At 53.5% G+C, this 20939-nt stretch overlaps 1 protein-coding gene across 2 annotated transcripts in view; it reads left to right on the forward strand.

Moving 5' to 3' along the window:
• JDP2 (Jun dimerization protein 2) overlaps nucleotides 1-15407 on the forward strand; it is a 46292-nt gene extending 30885 nt beyond the window's left edge. For both annotated transcript variants that reach the window (XM_021401469.1, XM_021401470.1), the window contains exons 6-8: nucleotides 10315-10538; nucleotides 13665-13769; nucleotides 14347-15407. In XM_021401469.1, the coding sequence (XP_021257144.1) occupies nucleotides 10338-10538; nucleotides 13665-13769; nucleotides 14347-14532 (492 nt within the window). In that variant the 5' untranslated portion in view covers nucleotides 10315-10337 and the 3' untranslated portion in view covers nucleotides 14533-15407. The remainder of the gene's footprint in view (nucleotides 1-10314; nucleotides 10539-13664; nucleotides 13770-14346) is intronic.

The following is a 20939-nucleotide window of genomic DNA, read 5'->3' on the forward strand; positions in this document are numbered from 1 at the left end:
GGCCGGGCCGGGAGCGCTGCGGGGATCCCACCCCCACCCCGAGTGCGGGTCGGAGCGGGGCCGCTGCCTCCCCCCCTCGGCCCGGCCGGGCTGTGCGTGACGGCTGCCTTCGGGGAAGCGGTAGAGCCCCCGCGGGGGTGGCGAGGAGCAGCCCCTGTGGCGGTGGGCGCCCGCCCCCGCTGCGCTCCACCTGCCGCAGGTGGAGGTCTGCGCTCCCCCAGCGCCGTGCGGGCAGCGCTCCCGGCTCGTGCCCAGGGAAGGAGAAGGGCCCTGCGAGCCCCTCTGCCCGGTCCCCAGCCTGCTGTAGCACTCAGGCACAGAGTTGAATGGAAGTTGCATTCTTTTGCACGATCTGCTCCGGGAGGCACTTTTCTTTTTCCATACAGAGGAAATAGGTTTGAGAGCAAATCGGGGGAAAGGGAGAAATACCAAGAGAGCAAGAGCCCCATTATGTTTCCATTTTCCTTTAATGAAGGCCCTGTGGAGGTGTATTTGAAAACACAGGGTCTCCTATGCCTTCAAGGAGGGTGAGAACACAGCGCTGGCTGCTTCCAGGGCCATATGCAGCGTATGGTGGCCAATGAAATGGGGCCTGGCTCGTTCTGTTGCTTGTCTTGGCAGCCAGCTTCATGGCTTGTGTTACCAGCCCTGGAACACAACCACTGCCAAACCGTGTGTGTGTGTGTGTGTGTGTGTGTGTGTGTTTGGACTCGGAGCTCAGCAGAAACAAATGCTCCAGCAGCTCAGACCCAGATTTTTTAGCTAGTTTTGAGACAGCTTGCATGAAGAACTCTATGTGGAGGCCACTGCCAGTGCTGCTCTGGGAATTGGCTGGTTAGTGCTTTTGAGGGACATCTGGGAATACTGATTGTTGGAGTTCACATCCTCAGTATGACTCCTGGTGATTCAAAAATGAGAAAAGCTGTCCGTGTGGGGGTGAGTGCGTGGGTGGGAGCTGCTGTCCGAGCCATCCCTGTGTCAGGCAGTGACTGGCTGTTGGTTCCTTGGGTCCCTGGGATTTAACGAGGTCAGCCGGGAGCTAACTGCAGGTTGCTGCTCTGCTCTTCACCATGGATGCTTCTCCCTCCTCTGTACAGCTGAGCATGACCTTCCCTACAGGATGCAGTGGTCTCTGCACTGTGCTTCTAGCTGCAGAGCAGCAGACCTTCCCTCCTGCTTGCTGTGCCCTCCATTGCTGCAGTGTGCTCCGCTGCACTGCTCAGAGCGGTGCTGAGCATCTGCTGTGCACTCTCCTTAGCTATGCTGACATTTGCTGCTTCAGCTGCATGGCCTGGGCCAGGTACCTGACAGCACGCAGCGCTGTGAGCATGTGAAGCTCTTAGGAGCTCCTCTCCCTGCAGGAGGCTGTGTCTTGTCATCTTGGCTACCCCAGGACCAGGGCAGGGGGGAGCTGCCGTGTGTAGCATCCTGCACATGTCCCACAGTGGGAGCCCAGCATGGGGCAGGCACAGCAGGCCTGGTGCTGTCTGTCTGGGCTGCTTGCATGGGTTGCTGTGTTGCACTGTCTGTCCACATATCAACCCAGCACTGCAGGCTGTTTGATGTGCAGTGGGAGCTGCAGATCTGTGTAAGCCTCTGCTGAGCAGGGCTACTGCAAACTAGCTGTAGCTGTGACCAGCATAGCTGGCTGTGCGAGCATTCAGAACGTAGCTTTGTGGAATTTGTAGCCCTCCTTGTCCCCTGAGGTTGGAGCTCTGTGCCTGAGGAGAGTTGTTTCTTGAGGAAGATTCCAGCCCTGCCCATATGTGGCTGTAGAAGGCCGTGGGCGATGTTAACACATCTGCTGTTCACCTCCATGTCTGAGCTGTAACCTGGCACAGGTCAGCGCATTCCGTCCTCCCCGAATCCATTTGAACTGCTCTAAGCAGGAATAGGACAGCTTTTACCCTGGCGCTCAGTACTGCCCACCAGTGTGCAGTGTGGCACTGTAAATGTCGGCCACAAATGTATGCTCCAAAGACAAATAATTAATTGCAGTAGCTGCAAGGAGTCTTGCTGTGCTAGGTGCTGTGCAACCCCCTGCTGCTACAGGTTGCTTCAAGTCAATCACTGCATTGCGGTGGCAGGGGTATACCATCATGCTAATCCATAGCTTTTTACTGCCCTGAGAAGGGATGGAGTAAAATGCCGTGGAAGGTGGAGGAATGCAAGCTGGCTGCTTTGCTAGTGGCAAAGAGGGGCTTATTTCTAAAGTTGAGGACTGATTTCTCCCCTCATAATGGGAATAAGTCACAGCATCAGAGAGATGTGGGGCCTGGTGGTGCAGTGCAGCGGGGGGGGGCTGCAGCATGGCAGGAGGCTGTGTGCACCGGCATGCCCCTGGGCACAGTGCAGGGAGATGTGTGCCCCCCTGATGGAGGAGAGCAGGGAGGCAGCAAGGTCAGCACTGCTGTCAGAAAGCTTTTCACAGCCTTCTGACTGGGAATGACTCGGGCGTTCACACTGCCATCTGTGTGCATCTCGGTGCTCAGAGCTGAGCCAGGCCATTCCCACTCAAGAAGTGGGTTTAGAGTTCCACCTCCTGACGATCTGTCCTTCAAAGCTCCTTCCTCTCCTTAGCATTGGCCCTGCAGTCTGCTTGCTGCAGCTCAGTAGTCTGAGGGATGAACTGTTACACAGTAGGGTGTACACAGACCCTGCAGTACTCTGCCCACCTTGCAGGGTTACCCATGGGAGGGAGGAATGGGGTAGGCCGCTGGGGGTGTCTGGGAGGGGCACTGGTGCTGCTTTGGCCTTGCAAACCCAGGGCCCGGTTGCAGGAGCTGTCTGTTCCTTGGAGATGGTAGTTAAGCATGGTGGCAGCATGGCACTGCAGTGTCTGGCTCACAGAAATAGAATGCAGATTCATGGTAAGCCATGCTGTAGCCATGCCTCATACTGGTATTCAGGCAAAGGGGAATTTCCTTGAATGCTGTGTAACACTCGTTAATCCTATAGCCTTGCTAGACAGGGGGCAGGCACAGTTCAACCCAGTGGGTGTCACTGCAGTGCTTTGGGACACTGCAAATGTTGGGTTCCTCTGCATCACTGGGTTCAGCAGATGAATGAACAAATGCACAGTGATGGTTAAAGGCCATGTTTGCAAGCAGTAGTACATGGGCAGCTGAAAGGACAGGTTGCAACCAATGGGTTTGGCTGCTGTTGTGTTTTGATGGTTGGCAAATAACCTTGATACTGATCGCTGTGGCCTTTGGCACTGGAAGTTATTACTCTTAAAAAATACAGACCAGGAGAAGCCAGGCAGTGCCGTACCACAGGTCACCCCACAGCCTATGTCAAACCAGGTGTGCTGTGCAAATCCCAGTCCCCTGGGAATGGGAGCAGTTCGCATTCTAGACAGCAGAAGAAAAAAAGTGGCTGCATTCTCCTGGCACTGGGAATGTGAGGTAGTGTTTTTTTGCCTTCAGCTCTGTAGTGCTTCACGCTGGGTGCTGAACCTTGAAGTGAAAGTGTTTCTGGGCTCCAGTGACCCTCAGCCCCCTGCAGCCTCCCCTGCCAGATGTGCCCAGATGGGAAGAAGCAAGTGAGCATGCTTCAGAGAAAGTGATAGCAAATTGCTCTGTCTTTGCTTAGAAAGTTGCATTCTTGAGGCATGAGAAGTTGGGCATGTCAGGAAAGGGCTTTCCTATAAATCATCCTTCTGCCAACGAGAAGGAACTGGAAGGATGCGATGTACGTACAGACCGAGCAAACTTAATAGCCAGGAGCTATAACAGTAAAAAATGACAGTAAAGCCATAGTACATTGTACGGGCCAAATGTTGCTTCTCATGGATGGCAGCATTACTTCTGATCTCCAGAGCAGGGTTCTTGCCTGCTGGCCACGAGCAGGTGAAGGGCTGATTGCTGTGACGTAGATGCTCCAAGGCTGTACGTACAAATGGTAATAGTATGGGAAGTGCTGATGTACTGATGAAGAGATCAAAGATGCTTGTGTGGTGGCTGGTGGACTTTGGCAGGTGTCCTGTGCATGGCAGCTACTGGGCAGTGGCAGACACCCAGGTGGAGCCTGGCTGGGAGCAGCGGGCAGGCAGAGCCTCGGCTCTGCAGGCAGCAGGGAGCGCTGGCAGGGCAGGCTTGGCCTTATCGCTGTGCTTTTTGTTGTGGGCAGAAGAGAAACATGCTGGTATTTACCGAGCGGCAAAAGCCCAGGTTGGCAGTGTTATGTGCTGGTCTGGGTACAGGAAGGGTTGCTTGTTCAACCACTGCAGTTGTCAGAGTGCAGTACAGCTTGTGTTGGAAGAAACCATGACTTACAGCCAGCATCTTAACAAGAGACTGAAAATCAGATTGTAAGCAGCTCCCACCATCACTGAGGGAGCTGTCAGCGCTGATAAGACAGCAATAGCAATCTAAATTGAAGTGTGGCTGTCAGAACCTGCTTTGTGATGCTGTGGTCCTCTCTGCATGATGATGCAACAGTCGCAGCGGATTTGTAAAGAAGCAAACAGCACACTTGGGTGAGTGAGGGTGCATAGAATGGACCTGGGGAACAGTGGGTACAAATTAAGGCTGCTTCTGTACAGAGAAATGAATGTATGACTTCTGCACAAGTGGGCATTCCTGTGCCAGGTTTAGTCTGTGGGTAAGAATAGCACTGAGGAGGTGGCAGAGAGGCATGAATGTAGGCTAGCACGTGGAGTACAGCCCTCGGGGACCTGGGCTGCATGGATTGTGCCTACACTCATTAGATTTATGCTGTAACTGCTATGCTAATATCAGCTCCTTCAAAAAAAAAAAAGCAACAAAAAAACCCCAACCCTCAGTCACCAAAAAAGCAGCAGCAAAATCAGCATGGAGGAAAAAAACCAAAGCCCTCAAGCAAATGAAGACTTGAACTGTAGGAAAAAGAACAGGAGGGGATGCGGGGACAGTGCCACTGAGGCGCTGAGCAAAGGTGTGGGACAGCAGCAGCTCAGTGAAGCTCCTTCCCATGAGGGAGCTGGTCCCAGGAAAGACCAGACCCCGGCAATAGGAGGAAAACAGGGAGCACTGCGTGCTGCCTTGAGCACAGTGCTGAATCGGCTGGGGTCAAACTGCTGACCTGAAAGGCACGGCTGGGGAGAAAGGACAGAACCGTACATCACTGATGCTGAAAGGTACAGTAAGAAGGGTGAGGAAAGGAAACTGTACTGTTGTCAGCTTTCTAGAGATGTGAGTGCAGATAAAATAACTGAACTTGCCAATAGAGCGTGGGTCTGAGATTACAGAGAGAGCGGTTCCAAAGCAAGGATGCAAAAGTGACTGTGGTGATTAGGAGCATTTACAGACAATTCAGCCAAAGGTCAGACCGCGTTACAGCACTTGCTGGGACAAGGAGCATAGGAGAAGAGCTGGAGGAGTACGAGCTGAATGTTGAGCTGTGGAATGAATCGTGTGCTGCCCAGATCTGTGCTGTAAGGTTAGTTGCTGAAGCGAGCACTGAATTACACAAGCTGCTCGTGTTAAGCTGACATTCTAGGAAAGCCTTCTCTGTCTCATCGTTAACTGTGAAGCAACATCTTGAGATGTTGTGGCACAATAAATAGCATTGGGGCAGAACGCGCAGCCTCAGTGAATGTAAACTTGAGAAGCTGGCATCATGTGGATAGCAGTGTTAGATGTAAGACTACACACGTTCTGTTTCTCATCACTGCTTTGCTATTGGCTTTATTGTGCAAGCGCATAGCTGATGCAGTGTGGGAATTGTGTGGTTTAGCAGTGGGACACCAGCAAGCTAGGTGTTACTGATGGCACAACTTCTCTCAGCTCATGTGGGGAGACAGCTGAAAGATTGCTTGGTATGGAGAAAAAAGTTAGTGTTAACGTGTTAATAATAAGTTATGAACAGAACAGATCTAGTAAGAATCCCAGCTAAAGCACAGTGTTAGAAAGTGGGTAGAAGTGGGTTGGTTCTTTTTCCTTAGAAATAACAAACACTGCGAGGAAGTATCCAGAGAGGAATTACAGACTGGCAGTGTACCAGCTGTATTCCTCATGTTCAGCAAGGTCTGGTTATTGAAAAACTACAGCTTAAAGGTCAAACTCAGATCCTGAACTTCGAAGTTCTGTCTGCCCTAACACGTGAATGTGGTAGAAATATGCTGGAGCTACAGGCAGGTTTGTCAGCATCTTCCAGAGTAACGCCTCAGAAGTAAGACCAACTATTAAATAAAATGACATACTTTGGCATTTTTAACGTGATTGGAGTATAACTCCTTACCTCTAGTGTTGTGCAGGAAAGATGGAAGTATCCGATACTTGGGTTGGAACAAAGTAGTTGAAGGAAAGAATCCCTGCAATCAGCAGTGAGTGGCATGCCTGGGGTTGGGGGCATCAAGGGCTGGGCTGGATTAGTTCTCACTCCCCCCTGCTCTGCAGACAGATGGCATCTTTCCCCATTCCTGTATTCTGTGGTTGCAACCCTGCTGGGAATGGTTTACATTCCTCTCCAAGGTCTAACTTGACTCTTGGCGGTTCTCAGCGTGCTCCTGAGCTTCCTGACTCCTAAGCAGGATCTCACTTGGAGGAGTCATTTTCTTCTTTCTCACTTAGTTCTCAGCTCATTTTGATATGCAGGTTCGCGTTCTTCCAGGTGGCTTCTAATGCTTTGGTTTGAACAGCTTCAGGTTTACTTTACACAGCCATGTGTGCGATGGGTGCTTTGCTACTGTGGTTACTGGGTCCAGGATAAGTTTTTAGTGTCAGGTGGGTATTGGGCTAGCTCCTTCACTTGGGCTGTCTCAAGGCACATTAAGATCAGAGGCAGAGGGAAAAGGTGGGTCAGATAAAACGCAGTGTTTTCCCCAATCTTCAGCCAGCCCTCCCAGGGAAGCTGCTCAGACTGGAGTGCAGGGTCACACTCAGTGGTCAGGTCATCCCACAGACTGGAAAAAAATCCAAATCTCTCCTCCCTCCTTATTTCAGAAATTACAGTGACCATGAATTCTGTGTAGTGCAGGACCTGCGCTGTCCAGCCCAGCGTGTAGGTGCTGTTGGCTGTGTGTCATGGTGCAATGCAATGAATTAAATCCAGTCCCCCAAGTCCAGTTTGAATTTAAGCATCCAGCACTGGACTCAAGTCAGATCTCAGCCTGAAACATATGAAAAGGTGATCCAAGGCCCCAGATTAATGTGAGCTAGAGCAACTCACACAGTATTTGCAGGAGGCAGGCTTTGCGATTCAGGTACTTCTGCCTCTGATTTCTGTTGGTTTTGTTATGCCCAGACTGTACAAGTCAGGGGTGGATGAGAGGGACAGTTCCTGAGGAAGGTAACAGGGATTTAGGCACATACCTCCTTGCCTTTGGTTGCCTGGAGCACAGCCTAGTGCAGGATGGTGCCTGCTTTGTGGATGCCTTTAGCTACATGTGGGCCTGAAGGGCACGCAGGGAGGTGGCCGCAGCTTGTAGCGCTGCAAGCGACCGTGTCCTGGCACTGTGCAATGCAGCCACTGCAAACATGGAATTACAGCTGTTTGCTTGAGAGATTGCTGCAGAAGAGTGAATGCTTTGGATTGTTTTAGGTCTCTGCAATCTCAGTGAGTTGACATGTGGTCTTTTCTGAGGTCAAGTGTCACTACCAGGTATTTTCTCTTTCTCTTTTATGGCCAAATGGGCAGGAGTCTGTTTCTCAGGTAGTATTGCTTTCCTTCAGAAGTTACTCGTCAGCCTGACAAAGAGCAGGTGGGAGAGACAGGAGACATGTCCCTGTGCAGATCACTCCCCCTAGCCCAGCGTTCCCGCTGCATACCAGCACTGCCCTTTCTCATTGCTCCTGAAGGGTGACCAGAGCAGCAGAGGCCTTGCTTCCCTCTCACTGCATGCCACTGCCTCTTTACGGTAACCATGTTGCTGCATTTGCTTACCATGCTGTTTGTGAAGTGCTGTTGATTGCCACTGCTGCCTGCCGAGCACACTCTGCAGGACAGCTTGCGCTGACACCTGGATCTCCTTGGCGGCAGGTTAGAGCAAATGACAGCTCACAGCATATAGCAGAAGCACGCTCTGATGCAAATCCCTTGCTCTGTCACACCAGGATGGCTTGCATGGCACCCATGCCAGGAGATGCGCAGCTTTCATTTGCCTCTCTGCTCTGGACTAACCTGTACGATTGGCTTTCCTTCCCATTCATTCCTCATCTCCTGTTCTCTGGCATTAACAAATACACCAGGTAAACTCCTGGGCAGGAAGACGTGCCAGTGCCAAGAAAAATGTAGTGTCCCTGTTTCTGGTGATTAACACTTCAGCTTGCTCCTGCTGACCCTGCTCTAGCAGGGGTTGGACTAGGTGACCCCAGAAGTCCCTCCCACCTCAAGTATTCTGTACTCAGTGATCCATCACTCGTGTCTTGCATGCAGCTTTACAAGGGTTTGTGGCCTGGTGGCAATGCAGTTCTGTCAGCCGGAGTGGCCAGTGCAGAGCAACTGTGGCAGCTGTCCTGGAAATGTGTGTGTGTGCCTGCTTAGCACGGCTGTGGTGCCTGGACCAAACATCTGCATTACTCCTTGCCTGCTCTCCCAGTGGCTGAAAGCAGATGCTTCAGAAAGAGCTGGGCGAGCGCACATTACTCTGGACTTAACGCATCTCCTGGCTCTGGCAGTCTGTGCTGTCAGAGCTTCCATCGCTTTGCACAAATGCTTGTTGAATCCTGCGTTGTGACCGGCCCCAGTGGTGGCTCTGTGGGGTCTTAGTTCCACTTGTTAGCCAGTTCCTGTGTCTTCACAGCTCTCTGGGAGCTGAGGCCACAGTCCGTCTGCCTCCTGGTGCAGGCGTAGGATGGTGTTGCTGCTCCAAGGCTCCCCAAGTGTGCTGGTATCGGTCTGGCTGGACAGAGCAGCACAGGAACACGGTGGCACATGGTTGTGTTGAGGGTGCGGGAGAAAAATGCTTGCTGAGTGGACAGAAGTGACTCTGCATGTTGTAAGTGGGTCACTTGAGGGTGTCCCACGCCTGTTACGCAAGCAGAGACGTACTTACGCTGTAACTGACAGCCACCTGCTCCCTTTGCTTTTTGGCTGGTACTGCAGCTCCAGCTCTGCAGGCTTCTCATTTTAGGTCTGATTTTACTTTCTTAGCCACTCGTTCTTCACGTTTCCTGGTAACCCCCTTTCTTCTGCCTGTAAGTGACTTGCCAAAACTTGTCCCAGTGCTATTCTTGCCCAAGCTGTACTTTTTTTCTTTTCTGATAGAAGCAGCTTTTTGCACGTTGCTCCATTTCCCCTCCCCTCCAGCCTTTGTTTCCTTGTGTTTGTGCTGGGAGATGTTTGCTCAGTAGCAGGCTTTTCTCTCAGCAGCTTTTCATTGTTCTGTCCTTGATCCCAGTGTGCTGTGCCCCTGGTCAGCAGGCTCAGCCTTTCCAAGGCGCTCAGCCTGAGGCACGTTGTGGTCCTCATAATGCCATTTGCTCCTTGTCCACTACCTACTAATTCACCAACGCTCAGTAAAGAGCAAACCGCAATCTTCTACACTACTGAGAAAGGTTTTGCAAAACCAATAGTCCATGGGACCACATCACTGCTTATCTTCTAAGTCACTGCAGCCAGCTCATGTTTTGCTGGTGCTTTGCCTCTCAGGTCTCTTCTCTTCATCTGCAGGTCAGTAGCATATCCTTCCTCGCACAGGATTCATATATTTCTGTAACCCAGGTTCTGCTCAGTCCTTGCCTTTGCCATCCCCAGGGAAGAGTAGCCACTTCCCCTGGGGCTGCAAAATAAGAATCACAGAAGGGCTTGGGTTGGAAGGAACCTTAAAGTCCCCCTGAGCCCCAACCTGCTCAGTGGGCAGGGCTGCCCCTCACCAGCTCAGCTGGCCAGGGCCCCATCCAACCTGGCCTTGAGCCCCTCCACGGATGGGGCACCCACAGCTTCTCTGGGCAGCAGTGCCAGTGCCTCACTGCCCTCTGAGTGAAAAAATTTCCCCTCAACATCTAACCTAAATCTACTCTCTTCTAGTTTCAAGCCATTCCTGCTTGTCCTGTTGCTATCAGACCATGTAAAAAGTTGGTCTTCCTCCTGCTTGTAAGCTCCCTTCTCTTCTGCAGGCTGAACAAGCCCAGATCCATGAACCTTTCCTCACAAGAAAGGTGCTCCAGCCCTCTGAGCATTCTCATAGCCTCCTCTGGACCACTCCACCAGCTCCACGTCTTTCTTGTGCAGGGGGCCCCAGACTTGGATGCAGTACTCCAAATGGGGCCTCACAAGGGCAGAGCAAAGGGGGACAATCAACCCCTCGCCCTGCTGCCACCCCTCTTTTGATGGAATTCTGTGCCATGCTGTGAGCTGGCGGTAACGGGCCATGTCCTGCTCTCTCTCCAGCCTTTGAAGCTGCTGCCCCTGCTATGATGCCCGGGCAGATCCCCGACCCGTCCCTGACGGCCGGTGCACTGCCGGGGCTCGGCCCCTTGACAGGACTGCCTGGCACCGCCCTGACAGCCGAGGAGCTGAAATACGCCGACATCCGCAACATTGGGGCCATGATCTCACCGCTCCACTTCCTGGAGGTGAAGCTCGGGAAGAGACCCCAGCCTGTGAAAAGTGAGGTGAGTCCAAGGGCTGCTGTCAGAGGGCTTGTGCGGTGCTTTCCTACCACCTCTGGTGGACATGAGCCCTTCGTGCTGCACAGCGTCTTCCTTGTGTTCTTGTCTCATGTGGCTGGCTCCTTGAAGCTCGCTGGCGTTGAGTGTTTTCATCTCCCACTCCCTGCAAAGAGAAATCCCTCAGTTTGAGGCCCCAGTGTGCTGCTCCTCTAGCAGCTTTTGATCTGCAAGAGCCAGAGAAGCCCTGCAGGTGGCTGGGAACATGTTGGCACTGGGAAAGGATGTGGTCAGGATGCAGCTGCAGGCCCGATACCTGTAGTAAAGCAGTGCTTGTAGTAAAGCTGTGCCTGCATGGTTGTCATGCACCAAACAGTGGGTGCAATACTCACATGGCTGTGTGCGCTGTGGAACAAAGAGAGTCTGTAGGCTGTGTGCTGCCTTCCAAGGGCACAGCTCCTTTCCACTGGGGCACCTCAGAGCTGGCCCTGCAGCAGCTGCTTGCCCTCAGTGCCTGTGGTGCAGGGCATGCAGTCCCACCAGCTCTGCATAGCGGCACTGCAGGCACTGAATGTGCTCTAAGCTACTTGCTCAGACACTGTGTGGAGGATGGGCGAGGGGAAATCCACTGACAGCCCCTGGACTGCCACCATCCCTGTAGCCTCCTCCTCCCCTGCATGGCCTGTGGAACCAAGGAGTCGAGGACGGCAAATGGAGCGTCCCTGGCACAGGCTTTGCAGCAAAAGCCTGGAAGAGCTGAAGCAGTGGCTGCTTATTCCATGAGCAGCCAAGAAGCAACCCACGCATAGTTTTGCAATGCAGCCTGCAGCTGCTTTCCTCTTGCAGGGAGTGGGAACCCAAGTAGCCTGGGCACCAGCATGCCCTCCTCTGTGCAGGGAGGACAGGAAGCTTTCTCCTCTGTGCTGTGGGCAGCAGCATCCCCTGGCATGGGGTGTTTGTAGCAGAGCGTGCACAGCTCACCCAGCTGGTGCTGGGCAGTGGCATGGGGAAGGTGGGGAGCCCTGCTGGGCAGCCTGTGCTCCTCTTGGAGCAGCTGGGAAAAGGTGCTGCCAGGCTCCTCTGCCTCCAGAACCCACACATGATGTGTCTCCTGGGCTGGAGGCAGCAGTCCTGCCTCTCACACTGATGCCAGCCTTAGTCCTGGATGCTGCTGGCTGGAGCAATTCAGGAGGCAACCCAAAACCTCTTACCAACAGGGCTCACCTGCAGATTGATTGTTGCAACATGCTATGGAGGATGATGCTCCCTCATCTTCCCTCGTGCCTCTAACTAAGCTGAGTCTTAGCACCAGGGCCACATCGGCTTTTTGAGCTGAACAGGGGTAGAAAGGAAGAAAGCTGCTTTCTTGAAGTCACAGGACCTGTGGGACAACAAAAAGTGGAGCCAAGAGTTCAAGTTCTGCTATCTGTGTGGAGCTCGCCTCCCTGTAGGCCCTATCTAAGGGACATGGCCCTGTGCTGGCACTTTGTAGAGTATAGGGGAAGCTGAAGGGGACAGGGTAGAGTCAGTTGACTGCTACTGAACAGAGCAACTGGGCGTGGAAATGTGGCAGGCATTTCCAGAGAGACAGTGAGGGCTGCATTGTCACTGTTCTCCCAGGATAAGGCAGCAGGGCATGGAGTTAGAGCCTTTCTGGTCACTTCTTCCAGTGCCACCACTGGCCTTTGGGGCATCAGTGCAGATCCCTCCCTGGCTTTCCCTAGTGTAGTACACAATACCCCATGCACTGCTGCGGCAGAGGAGTGATTGGCAGCCTGATGCTGTGGGAAATCTGTGTGGTTTGTGCTGAGTTTGCTTGTTATTTTTCTCTATCTAACATTACAAATTTGGTATAATGCTTAGGAAGTAAGGTACAGGAGATGCAAAAGCTGTTAGTGCTATAAAACTTGGACATTGTCTTCTAAACATTAGACATGCAGCTTACTTAATTCTGCCCAGTGTTTCATCCCATCCTTGCACGTCACACTGAGATATTTTGATTAGTGGGATTTGGACTGCAAGAATATTAGCAGCTTGCCTGGATTGGATGATGGTCCTTGCAGCCTTCATTTCCTGCAGGCACCACCAGTGTATCTTTCTGCGACACTTAGGCAGCCCTCACTTTCACCACCACTTTGTGGCCTCAGTACTGGAGATCTGCAACTCCATTTGAGGTCCCTAAGCCCAAGAGTGAGCAATTAGGCTGCTCAAATGGTGTGTGCTGTGAGAGGCTCCTCTGGGAGATACCTCCTAATTGCACTCACCTGGGGAGCACTAGAGAAAGGAGGAGGCTGCCTGGTCAAACTGGAGTTGACCTTAAAGGACATGCAAGTAGACTGCAGAAGTGATTGTAAAGTAAATGTTTCTGCTGCTTTATTTGAAAAGATTATGCTGTGGGATGTCAGTTGTTACAAACAAGGCAGTGCAATCTGAAATCTCAAATTTCAGAGTCCCAGGCGAAATGTGGATGATAATTGTTTGTGGGTCTTAATGGCAACAGGGTCTTTTTCTCATACATCTGTGTCCCAAAGTGCCATGGGATGCTGAATTTGCACAACTTTCTGGCACTCGGAGTTTTCATGAGAAGGAGCTGGTTTGAGTCCTTGGGTGTAAGCATACCATAGGCCATGCATTTACACAGGCTTTGTAGTAAAAATCCCCAAGTATTTTGATTATGGGTTTTCAACTCATAGGGCTTATTAGCCTGGTCTGTGTGGTTTGAATCAGATAGTGCTGAGCAACTGAGTCATGGCAAGCAGCACTGCTGTGCCCTGCTTCCTTACCAGGGATGCAGCACCTGACCCCCCTCGCTGCGGTGGCCTGGTGACTTGACCAGCACTGAGGATGCAGCACTGGAAGTGCACTGGAAGTGGGCAACAAGCAGGCCCAGCTGGGGAGCTCTTCCAGGTGTCTCTGCATCCTGCCCGTGTTTAATGCTTTGAATACTCAGAATGGTGCCTCTAGATGTCTATACGTGACAAGCTATGCTGTTCTGGCAGCAACGTGCTTCTTGGTTCCTGGTAAGGATGGGACCCCGTTGCTGGTGAGAGTAGTGTCAGGGCTGCCAGGGGCTCCCAGCCTCCTCCCATGCCCGCCTGAGGCTCTGACTTGGGCTTCTGCATCTCGTTGCAGCTCGATGAGGAAGAGGAGAGGAGGAAAAGGCGCCGGGAGAAAAACAAAGTAGCAGCAGCGCGATGTCGTAACAAGAAGAAGGAGAGGACGGAGTTCCTGCAGCGGGTGGGTGCCCTGACCTGGAGGTGGGCTTGGGGCAGAGGGCTCTGTTAGCTCCCTGTATCTGTGCTGGAGCAGGAGCGCTGTGGGAGCGTGGCACAGGACGGGCTGGCTGCATTCCAGGAGGTTTCCTCATTCAGAGGCCAGATGCCCTCTGGTGGTGGCCTCAAGACAAAAACCATTTCCGGCACCTTCCTTTTTGGTAGGGGCTGGTGGGATACGGGCAAACGACAAAGCTGTGTCATTTCATAAGGGCAGGTCCTTGCAGACAGAGAGGCGAACCTTTTAAAATTTGAAAATGCAGGTTAATTTCCCAACATCCGCCCAGCCCGCGGAAAGCAGCTAAGCATGAGGCTGCTGTGGTGCAGCAGAGCCCCATCCAAGGAGATAGCTGTACTTCCTTGCCCTGACACGAGGTAATGGGCCGTGTAGGAGCTGCCTGGAGGAGGCTGTTGTCTTGGCACGTCTTCAGGCTGCTCCTTTACTGCAAGGGCTGAGTAGAAGTGGCTTGTTGGCCAAGTATTTCTCTTTGCACCTTGTCCTGATGGAGCAGTCACGTGCAGTTGTGTTTCTGCCCTGTTAGGAGTCTGAGCGCCTGGAGCTCATGAATGCCGAGCTGAAGGCCCAGATAGAAGAGCTGAAACAAGAGAGGCAGCAGCTGATCCTGATGCTGAACCGGCACCGTCCCACCTGCATCGTACGGACAGACAGCATCAAGACGCCCGAGAGTGAAGCCAACCCGCTGCTGGAGCAGCTGGAGAAGAAGTGAAGGTGGCACTGGAGGAGGAGACTGGCGCAGGGTCTTCCAGGGTCTCTAAAGTATGTACTGTATGAAGAACTGTGCACCGAGGCCTGGTGCGTTCAGGACCCAGTGGGCTTCCTTGGGAACTATGGACCAAAAAAATTTGGGGACAGAGAAGATTGGGAATCTATCAACCGTCTACTCCGTGGCTGAACCCGGGAGCAGGGCTGGTGGCGCGGGTGAGGGCAACCTCTGTGTGATACCTCATCGCAGCCCTTCAGCCTGTTTGTGGCCCTGGGGACCCACGGCACACAGAGAAGGAGGAGACAGGAGAAGACCTCCCGCTTGGCCCTTTTCCCCACAGCTCTCGGCGTGCCCGTGGGGCGCAGGGACCGTGGCCTGCCGGAGCCACCCCCAGGGGCTGCCGCCGCTCCCGGCGCACACTCCGCACGGAACCCCAGCCGCAGAACCGCAGACACTTGATGCGCCCCGTCCGGTGGCAGGCCCGTCGGGGCCCGGTGGCGCAGGCGCCCCCCACAAGCACACTCTCAGTATAATGTTTACAGCCCAGCTGTCCGTGTCGGCCGTGCTTTTGAATGCACATTTTTACACTTTTTTTAAAGATATTTTTTACAAAGTTTTTATACAGCGATCTCTATATGGATTTATGTAATCACTAGATGTGATCCCATAGAAATGTATGTTACGATGGTCTGTTCGTTACAAACGCATATGCCACAGTTATCTCCATTGTGTTACCTGTCCGGCAGCGGGCTCCTTCCCCCAGCACGCTGGGACGGGGGCCCAGCAGCCCTCCGCAGTGCTGCCGCTGCCGCCTCCATCCATGTATGTCCTTCATAATACTCAGTTCTGTATCTCCCAGTAAATGTTACCTTTATGTACTTCGCCCTCCTGTGCTCTGTCTGGGTCAGGCTGTGATGGGCTCTGGCTGGAGCTCAGCCCCATGACGGCAGCCATGGGGTTTCTGACTGTGCTGGCCATGTTCTGGCTGGCTCTGGGATCAGCCTCCCGATCCCAGTCGCTTTGGGGTTAGCTGTGTCGAGGGCGTTCATCCAGGGAAGCTGGGAACATCAGAGGTGGCTCTGACAGCTGGCAGTTGAGCAGTAGCTCAGTGCTGTACCGTAACGGGCAGGCGGGGCATGATTTGCAGGCAGGAAATGCGAAGGTGCGAGATGTGGGAGACGATCTCATCCTTGCCTCTTCCTGGGTTCAGTACGAGTGCCACAGCTTGAGCCCCTTTAGGGAGGACAAAGGGGAAAGGGAGCTGTTGCAGCATTAGAGTGGTGATGTTCCCTTCATGGAAGGAGGCAGTTTACAGGTCCTCTGGGCTTCTACTGGGTCCTAGCTCTATGAGAAGGCTGAGCCCTGCCAGTGCTGAGCACAGGGATGTGCAGGATAGAAGGTAATCAGGCAGGTGGCACTCAGGTGCTGGGATGAAAGGGCTCTCTGGGACTGAACGAGTTGGCATCCCCAGGTGTGTAACCAGTGCCTGTCACTATATTGGTGTGTTTCTGGGTCTTACATACAAAGGCAATGGGAAGGCACCTTGCTGTGGGCAGGGGCAGGCTTCATCTCACTCGTGGAACACCACCGAGTGGTGGTGTCCTGCATGTTGTCTCAGAGGAGCTGCGGTGAACTCCATCTTCTCCCAGTTCCTTTACCAGTGTGGATGAGGAGACTTTGATGCAAACTGTGAGCTCTGGTACTGATGCACGTTCTAGCCAGTAATCCTGAAGTACTGTTGGGGAGAGGGTAAGCTCGCCCTAAATGTGGTAAGAGCATAGGAGGTGGCCTTTTCTAAGCGTGACTGTTCTGGTGCACATTTATTTCTCTGCAGTCTCCTCTTCCACCTCCAGCAGCGTCTGACATTAGTCCTTTCCCTGTCTCATACTTTTTTCCTGGATTTCCCCTCCATTTCTATAACTTCTGTCTCTGGGACCTCCCAGAATACTGCTAGCTGCTTTATTTAGCATAAGGTATGTTGGATCTGGTACAGGCAGTTTTTGCCACAGGAGGATTTGCTGGCTGAGGTGTGCTAGCGGGACGTGCAAGGAAGCGATCTGGAACAAAGCTGGTGAAGAGAGGCAGTGTGTGGCCTGGCTCCCACTGCAGCTGTGCACTCTCTGCAGCTGGACGGCTCTGCTTCACACTTCGTTCTGCTCTGCAGCAGTGGCTCAGGCCTCACCCTATTCTTGCAATGAGCCAATGTTGGTACTTCTGAGGAATGCGATGGCTCTCACCGAGCTGTGCTGAAAGGCTGCAGAGCATTTTCTAGGCCTGCTTCTCTCTTCAGAACTTTTATTTCCCCCTGCAGGGTATTCAAAGTAATGAATTTCCAGGCTCCCACATGTATCAATTTGTTCTTTCCTGGTCAGATCAAGCTCCTAGAGGGACATCAGGTGGCCCAACCACAGTCATCGCATGCTTTTTGCTCACCTGGGCAGCCTGCATGCACATCCTTACGTGGACTCCCATGCACCGTCAGCCTGGGCACTGCCGTGAGCACAGGCGATGGCCGGCCTTTTTCTGGCCAACAGCCGTGCTGCACTGAAGCTTCCTGCTATGAAAACAGCTGGCTTGAAAGAGAAATATAAGATGCCCTTTGAAACCAAGCACACGGAAAGCAGACAGCGAAGGCAGCAGCAGCAAAGTGGTGGATCTGTGCCGGCTTAATGTGCAGCACCTCCTGCCAGGGCTCAGGCAGAAGCATTCTGAGCCCCAGCAGCGCCAAGACAGGATGTGCCTGTTTCCTGTATGTCTTCAGAGCAGCCTTTTGCTGCACTCCGGTCTGTGCCAAGGAGATTGCCCCTCAGTTTAAGGCATTGTTTTTCTGGGGTGCTTGGTTGGACTACAGCCCAGTGGTGCATTACAGTGGTATTTCCTGGGCATGCGCAGAAACAGGGGCACGTTCCAGGTGTGAGCCCACCTGGCCCATAGTGTTGCATCTGTGGCCAGCCCTCATTCAGCTTCCAGTGCTGGCCAGCCTGCTCCTTGCGCTGAGCCAGCAATGGAGCTCCTAAACTCAACGCACAGCGGTGGTGTCATCCTTCCACCCGAGTCCCACGTGAAGGCTGACGATGGGGGATTTCACTTCCAAAGATGAAAAGTCAGCCCGCTGCCCACCCGGGCAGGGCCGGTGGTGCCACGAGCCCAGTGCTGCCAGGGGCCGCCAGCAGGAGGGGCTGCGCGGCCGTGGGAGAGCCGAGGCCGGCTGGGGTCCCACGGGCTTCTGTCCATTTCCTCCCTTGGGGAGAGCCTCATCGGGCCGTTACTTTTCTTGGGATGACTCCATGACGCTGCGATGCATGGTGTCAGCCAGCGACCTGCTCTTGTTTCCTTTTGAGCCGGGGCCGGCAGGTATACACTTATCTTTGTCTTTATTGGTTCTTCTACTTATCTGGCTGGAAAACAACCCCTAGAAATCCCCAGTCTTGATATTTACCAAGAGACACGGAAACTGGTTCACGTGGTGCTGGCCTGCTCTGAGCAATGCCAGCACAGCCCACAGCTGCAGCAGGGCCACCGGCACGGCATGGCTGCAGGGAGTGAGAGAACCCACCCGCTGCTTCCTCCAGCCTGGAGACAGCACCTGGAAGCAAGGGTACAAGCAAGCCCAGCGCTGCAAGAAGCACCCAACGTGTGCTCGGTGCTACTTCCAAAGCACCGTGTGGCTTGAAGCAAAAGAGGAGTTTGGGTACGTGTGACAGTGAGGTTTCGCTGCCGCCTGTCACGTCTCAGATGAAGCTTCAGGAACAGGATCCTTTGCCAGTAACCACCACCTTGTGCTGATGTTATCTGGTTTCTGCAGAATGAACTTGCTGAGCTGTCATCTGTATCGCTGTCGGGGGAAGTCCTGACTCCTGACGCTGCAGTTCCTGTGGCGGCTCCGGCAGCACCCTGATTCCAGCAGCACCGCTGGCTGAGGAGAATCTGCTGGAAACCTGGGGCAGCAAGACCGGGGTTGCTGGGAGGAGGTGGGGCGGTGAGGCTTTGTGCCTGCCCCTGGTGCTGGTGGGGCCTCCAGGCATGCCAGCGTGCGCCTTCTGGTCGCTGCTGGCAGCTCGCTGTGCGGTGCTGCTGAGTGCCATAGCCCTGCAAGCTGGCCAGGTGTGTGTGCTGGGGTGGGGGCGTGGGCATCAGCAGGTGCCCCTCAGAGTGTGGCTGCTGGGATCTGCCACACAAGCACACCCTGTGGGTGCCAGGCAGAGTCACTGCTGCACTTCTGTAGGTATCAGCTAGAGGAGGCATCTCTCCTTTTTGGTGGCGATCTTCCCCCTTAGCAATGTACCCTGATGCGCTCATCACTTCCAGGCTGCAGATGTTGGTTGTGTAGCAAGCCAAGGTACCAGCAAGGCATTAGCTGTGCCTCTCACAGCAGGGCAGCTGAAATACGGCTTCCTGCAGCCACTCTGCTGCCCATTGATGCCATCAGGTCACTGGCTGATGTGCACAAGGTTTTAGGAGCAGCACAGAGTGCCAGGCCTTGCTGGCTGGTGGCCACCACATGCCAGGGCTGCTGCATCTCAGTGTTGCTCCTCACCACATTCCAGAGCATGGCCAAGCACTGGCTGCCAGACACACAGCTTGGTGAGTGTGCAAACAGGTTCAAAGCCATGCTCAAATTGAGGGGTGCCCACCTGGTGTACCTGGCCTCTGTGCAGCAGTGGGGAAAGAGGAAGGGAACCTAGGGAATGGGAATGGGAGAGCATGTCCATTCTATTATAATGCCAGTATAGATGGCTGTGGGGCATCTTGCCTTGTGTGTTGTGTCACTTCTGCTTGCCCTACTGTGAAAATGGGAAACGTCCAAAGATGGGCACTGACCTCAATCAGGGGCGTAGGAAAATTTCCCTATGTGGAGACTAAAAGTCCCAGTAGTTTAGAGCGGAAACTAATGAAATGCCGCGTGATAGAGATGTGTAGAGCAATGCCTGGCTTAGAGATAAGTCTGTTCCTCTGCTCACCCCCTCACAAGATGTTCAAAGAAATGGAAAGACAACTCATTTCAAACTGGCAAACTGACACACTTCTCAGAGAGCAGCTAATTGCTTTGTGCAGGTGGACAAGGTGCCCGCTGGCATCACAGAGCACTGAGGATAAGGTACTCATGAAAAATGATGCCCAAACTCAGGTCCAAGAGTTTGGACTAAAAAAATTAGGAAATGGCACAGCTCTTGGACATGTGCCTTGGGATTCAGGTGAAAGAGGGAGGAAAGGATGTTCTGCCTTTCTCTGTTCCCTCTTTGAAGCTACAGCGGGAGCTGTCAGCAGCAGCGGGTGCTCCTCATGCTGGGGCTGAGGTTGCAGCCCCTCTCCCTTAACCCCACCTCCAGGCACTGCTGGGCACGAGACCCTGAGAAATGGGGAGGAAAGGGAGAAATCGTGAAGAAAAAAGGGAGAAAGTGAAGAAGGTGCTCTTGGGACGGGGGTGTGTTTGGAGTGGTCCTGCTGTTCAGCCATTCCCTGCTGAGAAGGCCATCTTGGAGTCTGCTAGCTGCAAGAACATGCCCCAGACAAACTGTGCCCTGTCCTTGGGAGGGCTGGACAGATGGTGAGGGTGAGCTTGATGAACGCTTCTCTCTGAAAGGAGTCATGCATTAATTTAGGAGACAAGTAATGTGTTTGCTCCTGCACCCCATGCCCCAGGGCATGGTAGCAGTGCCCAGTGAACATCAGAACCTGTCAAGTTGCAGCCATCCCTGGGACCAACACGGTTGCTGCTCGACTGGACCTGCTGCAGAACCAGCACAGGCCCGAGGTGTGTGGGGCTGCACAGCCATGCATTGTTCCTGCCGTATAGTCTGGAAATACATAAAGGAAGCTGGGGCTGCAGCCCCCTGCAAGCACCGGTAACCTGCCCTGGGTGGATCAGCCGCTCTGGTTAAACGGGTCGTTGCCCTTCCTCTTTGGGCCTTCCCCACCATTGCTGAATGATACTGCCATCGAGGTGAGTCAAACCGTCAGACAGCAGCTGTGTCCCTGCACAAGCTGTGTCCATGCACTTGTAGAGGTCAGATGGTGGGCTCTGTCTTGGCAGGGGAAGAAGAAAAGCCCTGATTTACCAGTGATGTGGAGGAGAGGCTTTCTGGAGCCCCAGGTGCATGCTCATCCAGTGGGGTGGGTGGTCAGGTCCGCTCCTGGTGAGAAAGGGACTGGGTCCTATGAAGAAAGCAACTGGAGAAAATTTGGCCTAGGCGTCTAGGGAGAAATGATGGCATGCATCAGCACAGTTCAGGGGCTGACCTTCTGGAGAGGAGCTCTGCAGAGAAGGACCTGGGTGTCCTGGTGGACAACAGGTTGGCCATGAACCAGCAGTGTGCCCTTGTGGCCAAGGAGGCCAATGGCATCCTGGGATGCATTAAAAGAGTGTGGCCAGCATGTCAATGGGGGTGATTCTCCCCCTCTACTCTGCC

The sequence above is a fragment of the Numida meleagris genome, chromosome 6 (genome assembly GCF_002078875.1).
Source record: "Numida meleagris isolate 19003 breed g44 Domestic line chromosome 6, NumMel1.0, whole genome shotgun sequence".
Taxonomy (NCBI): domain Eukaryota; kingdom Metazoa; phylum Chordata; class Aves; order Galliformes; family Numididae; genus Numida; species Numida meleagris.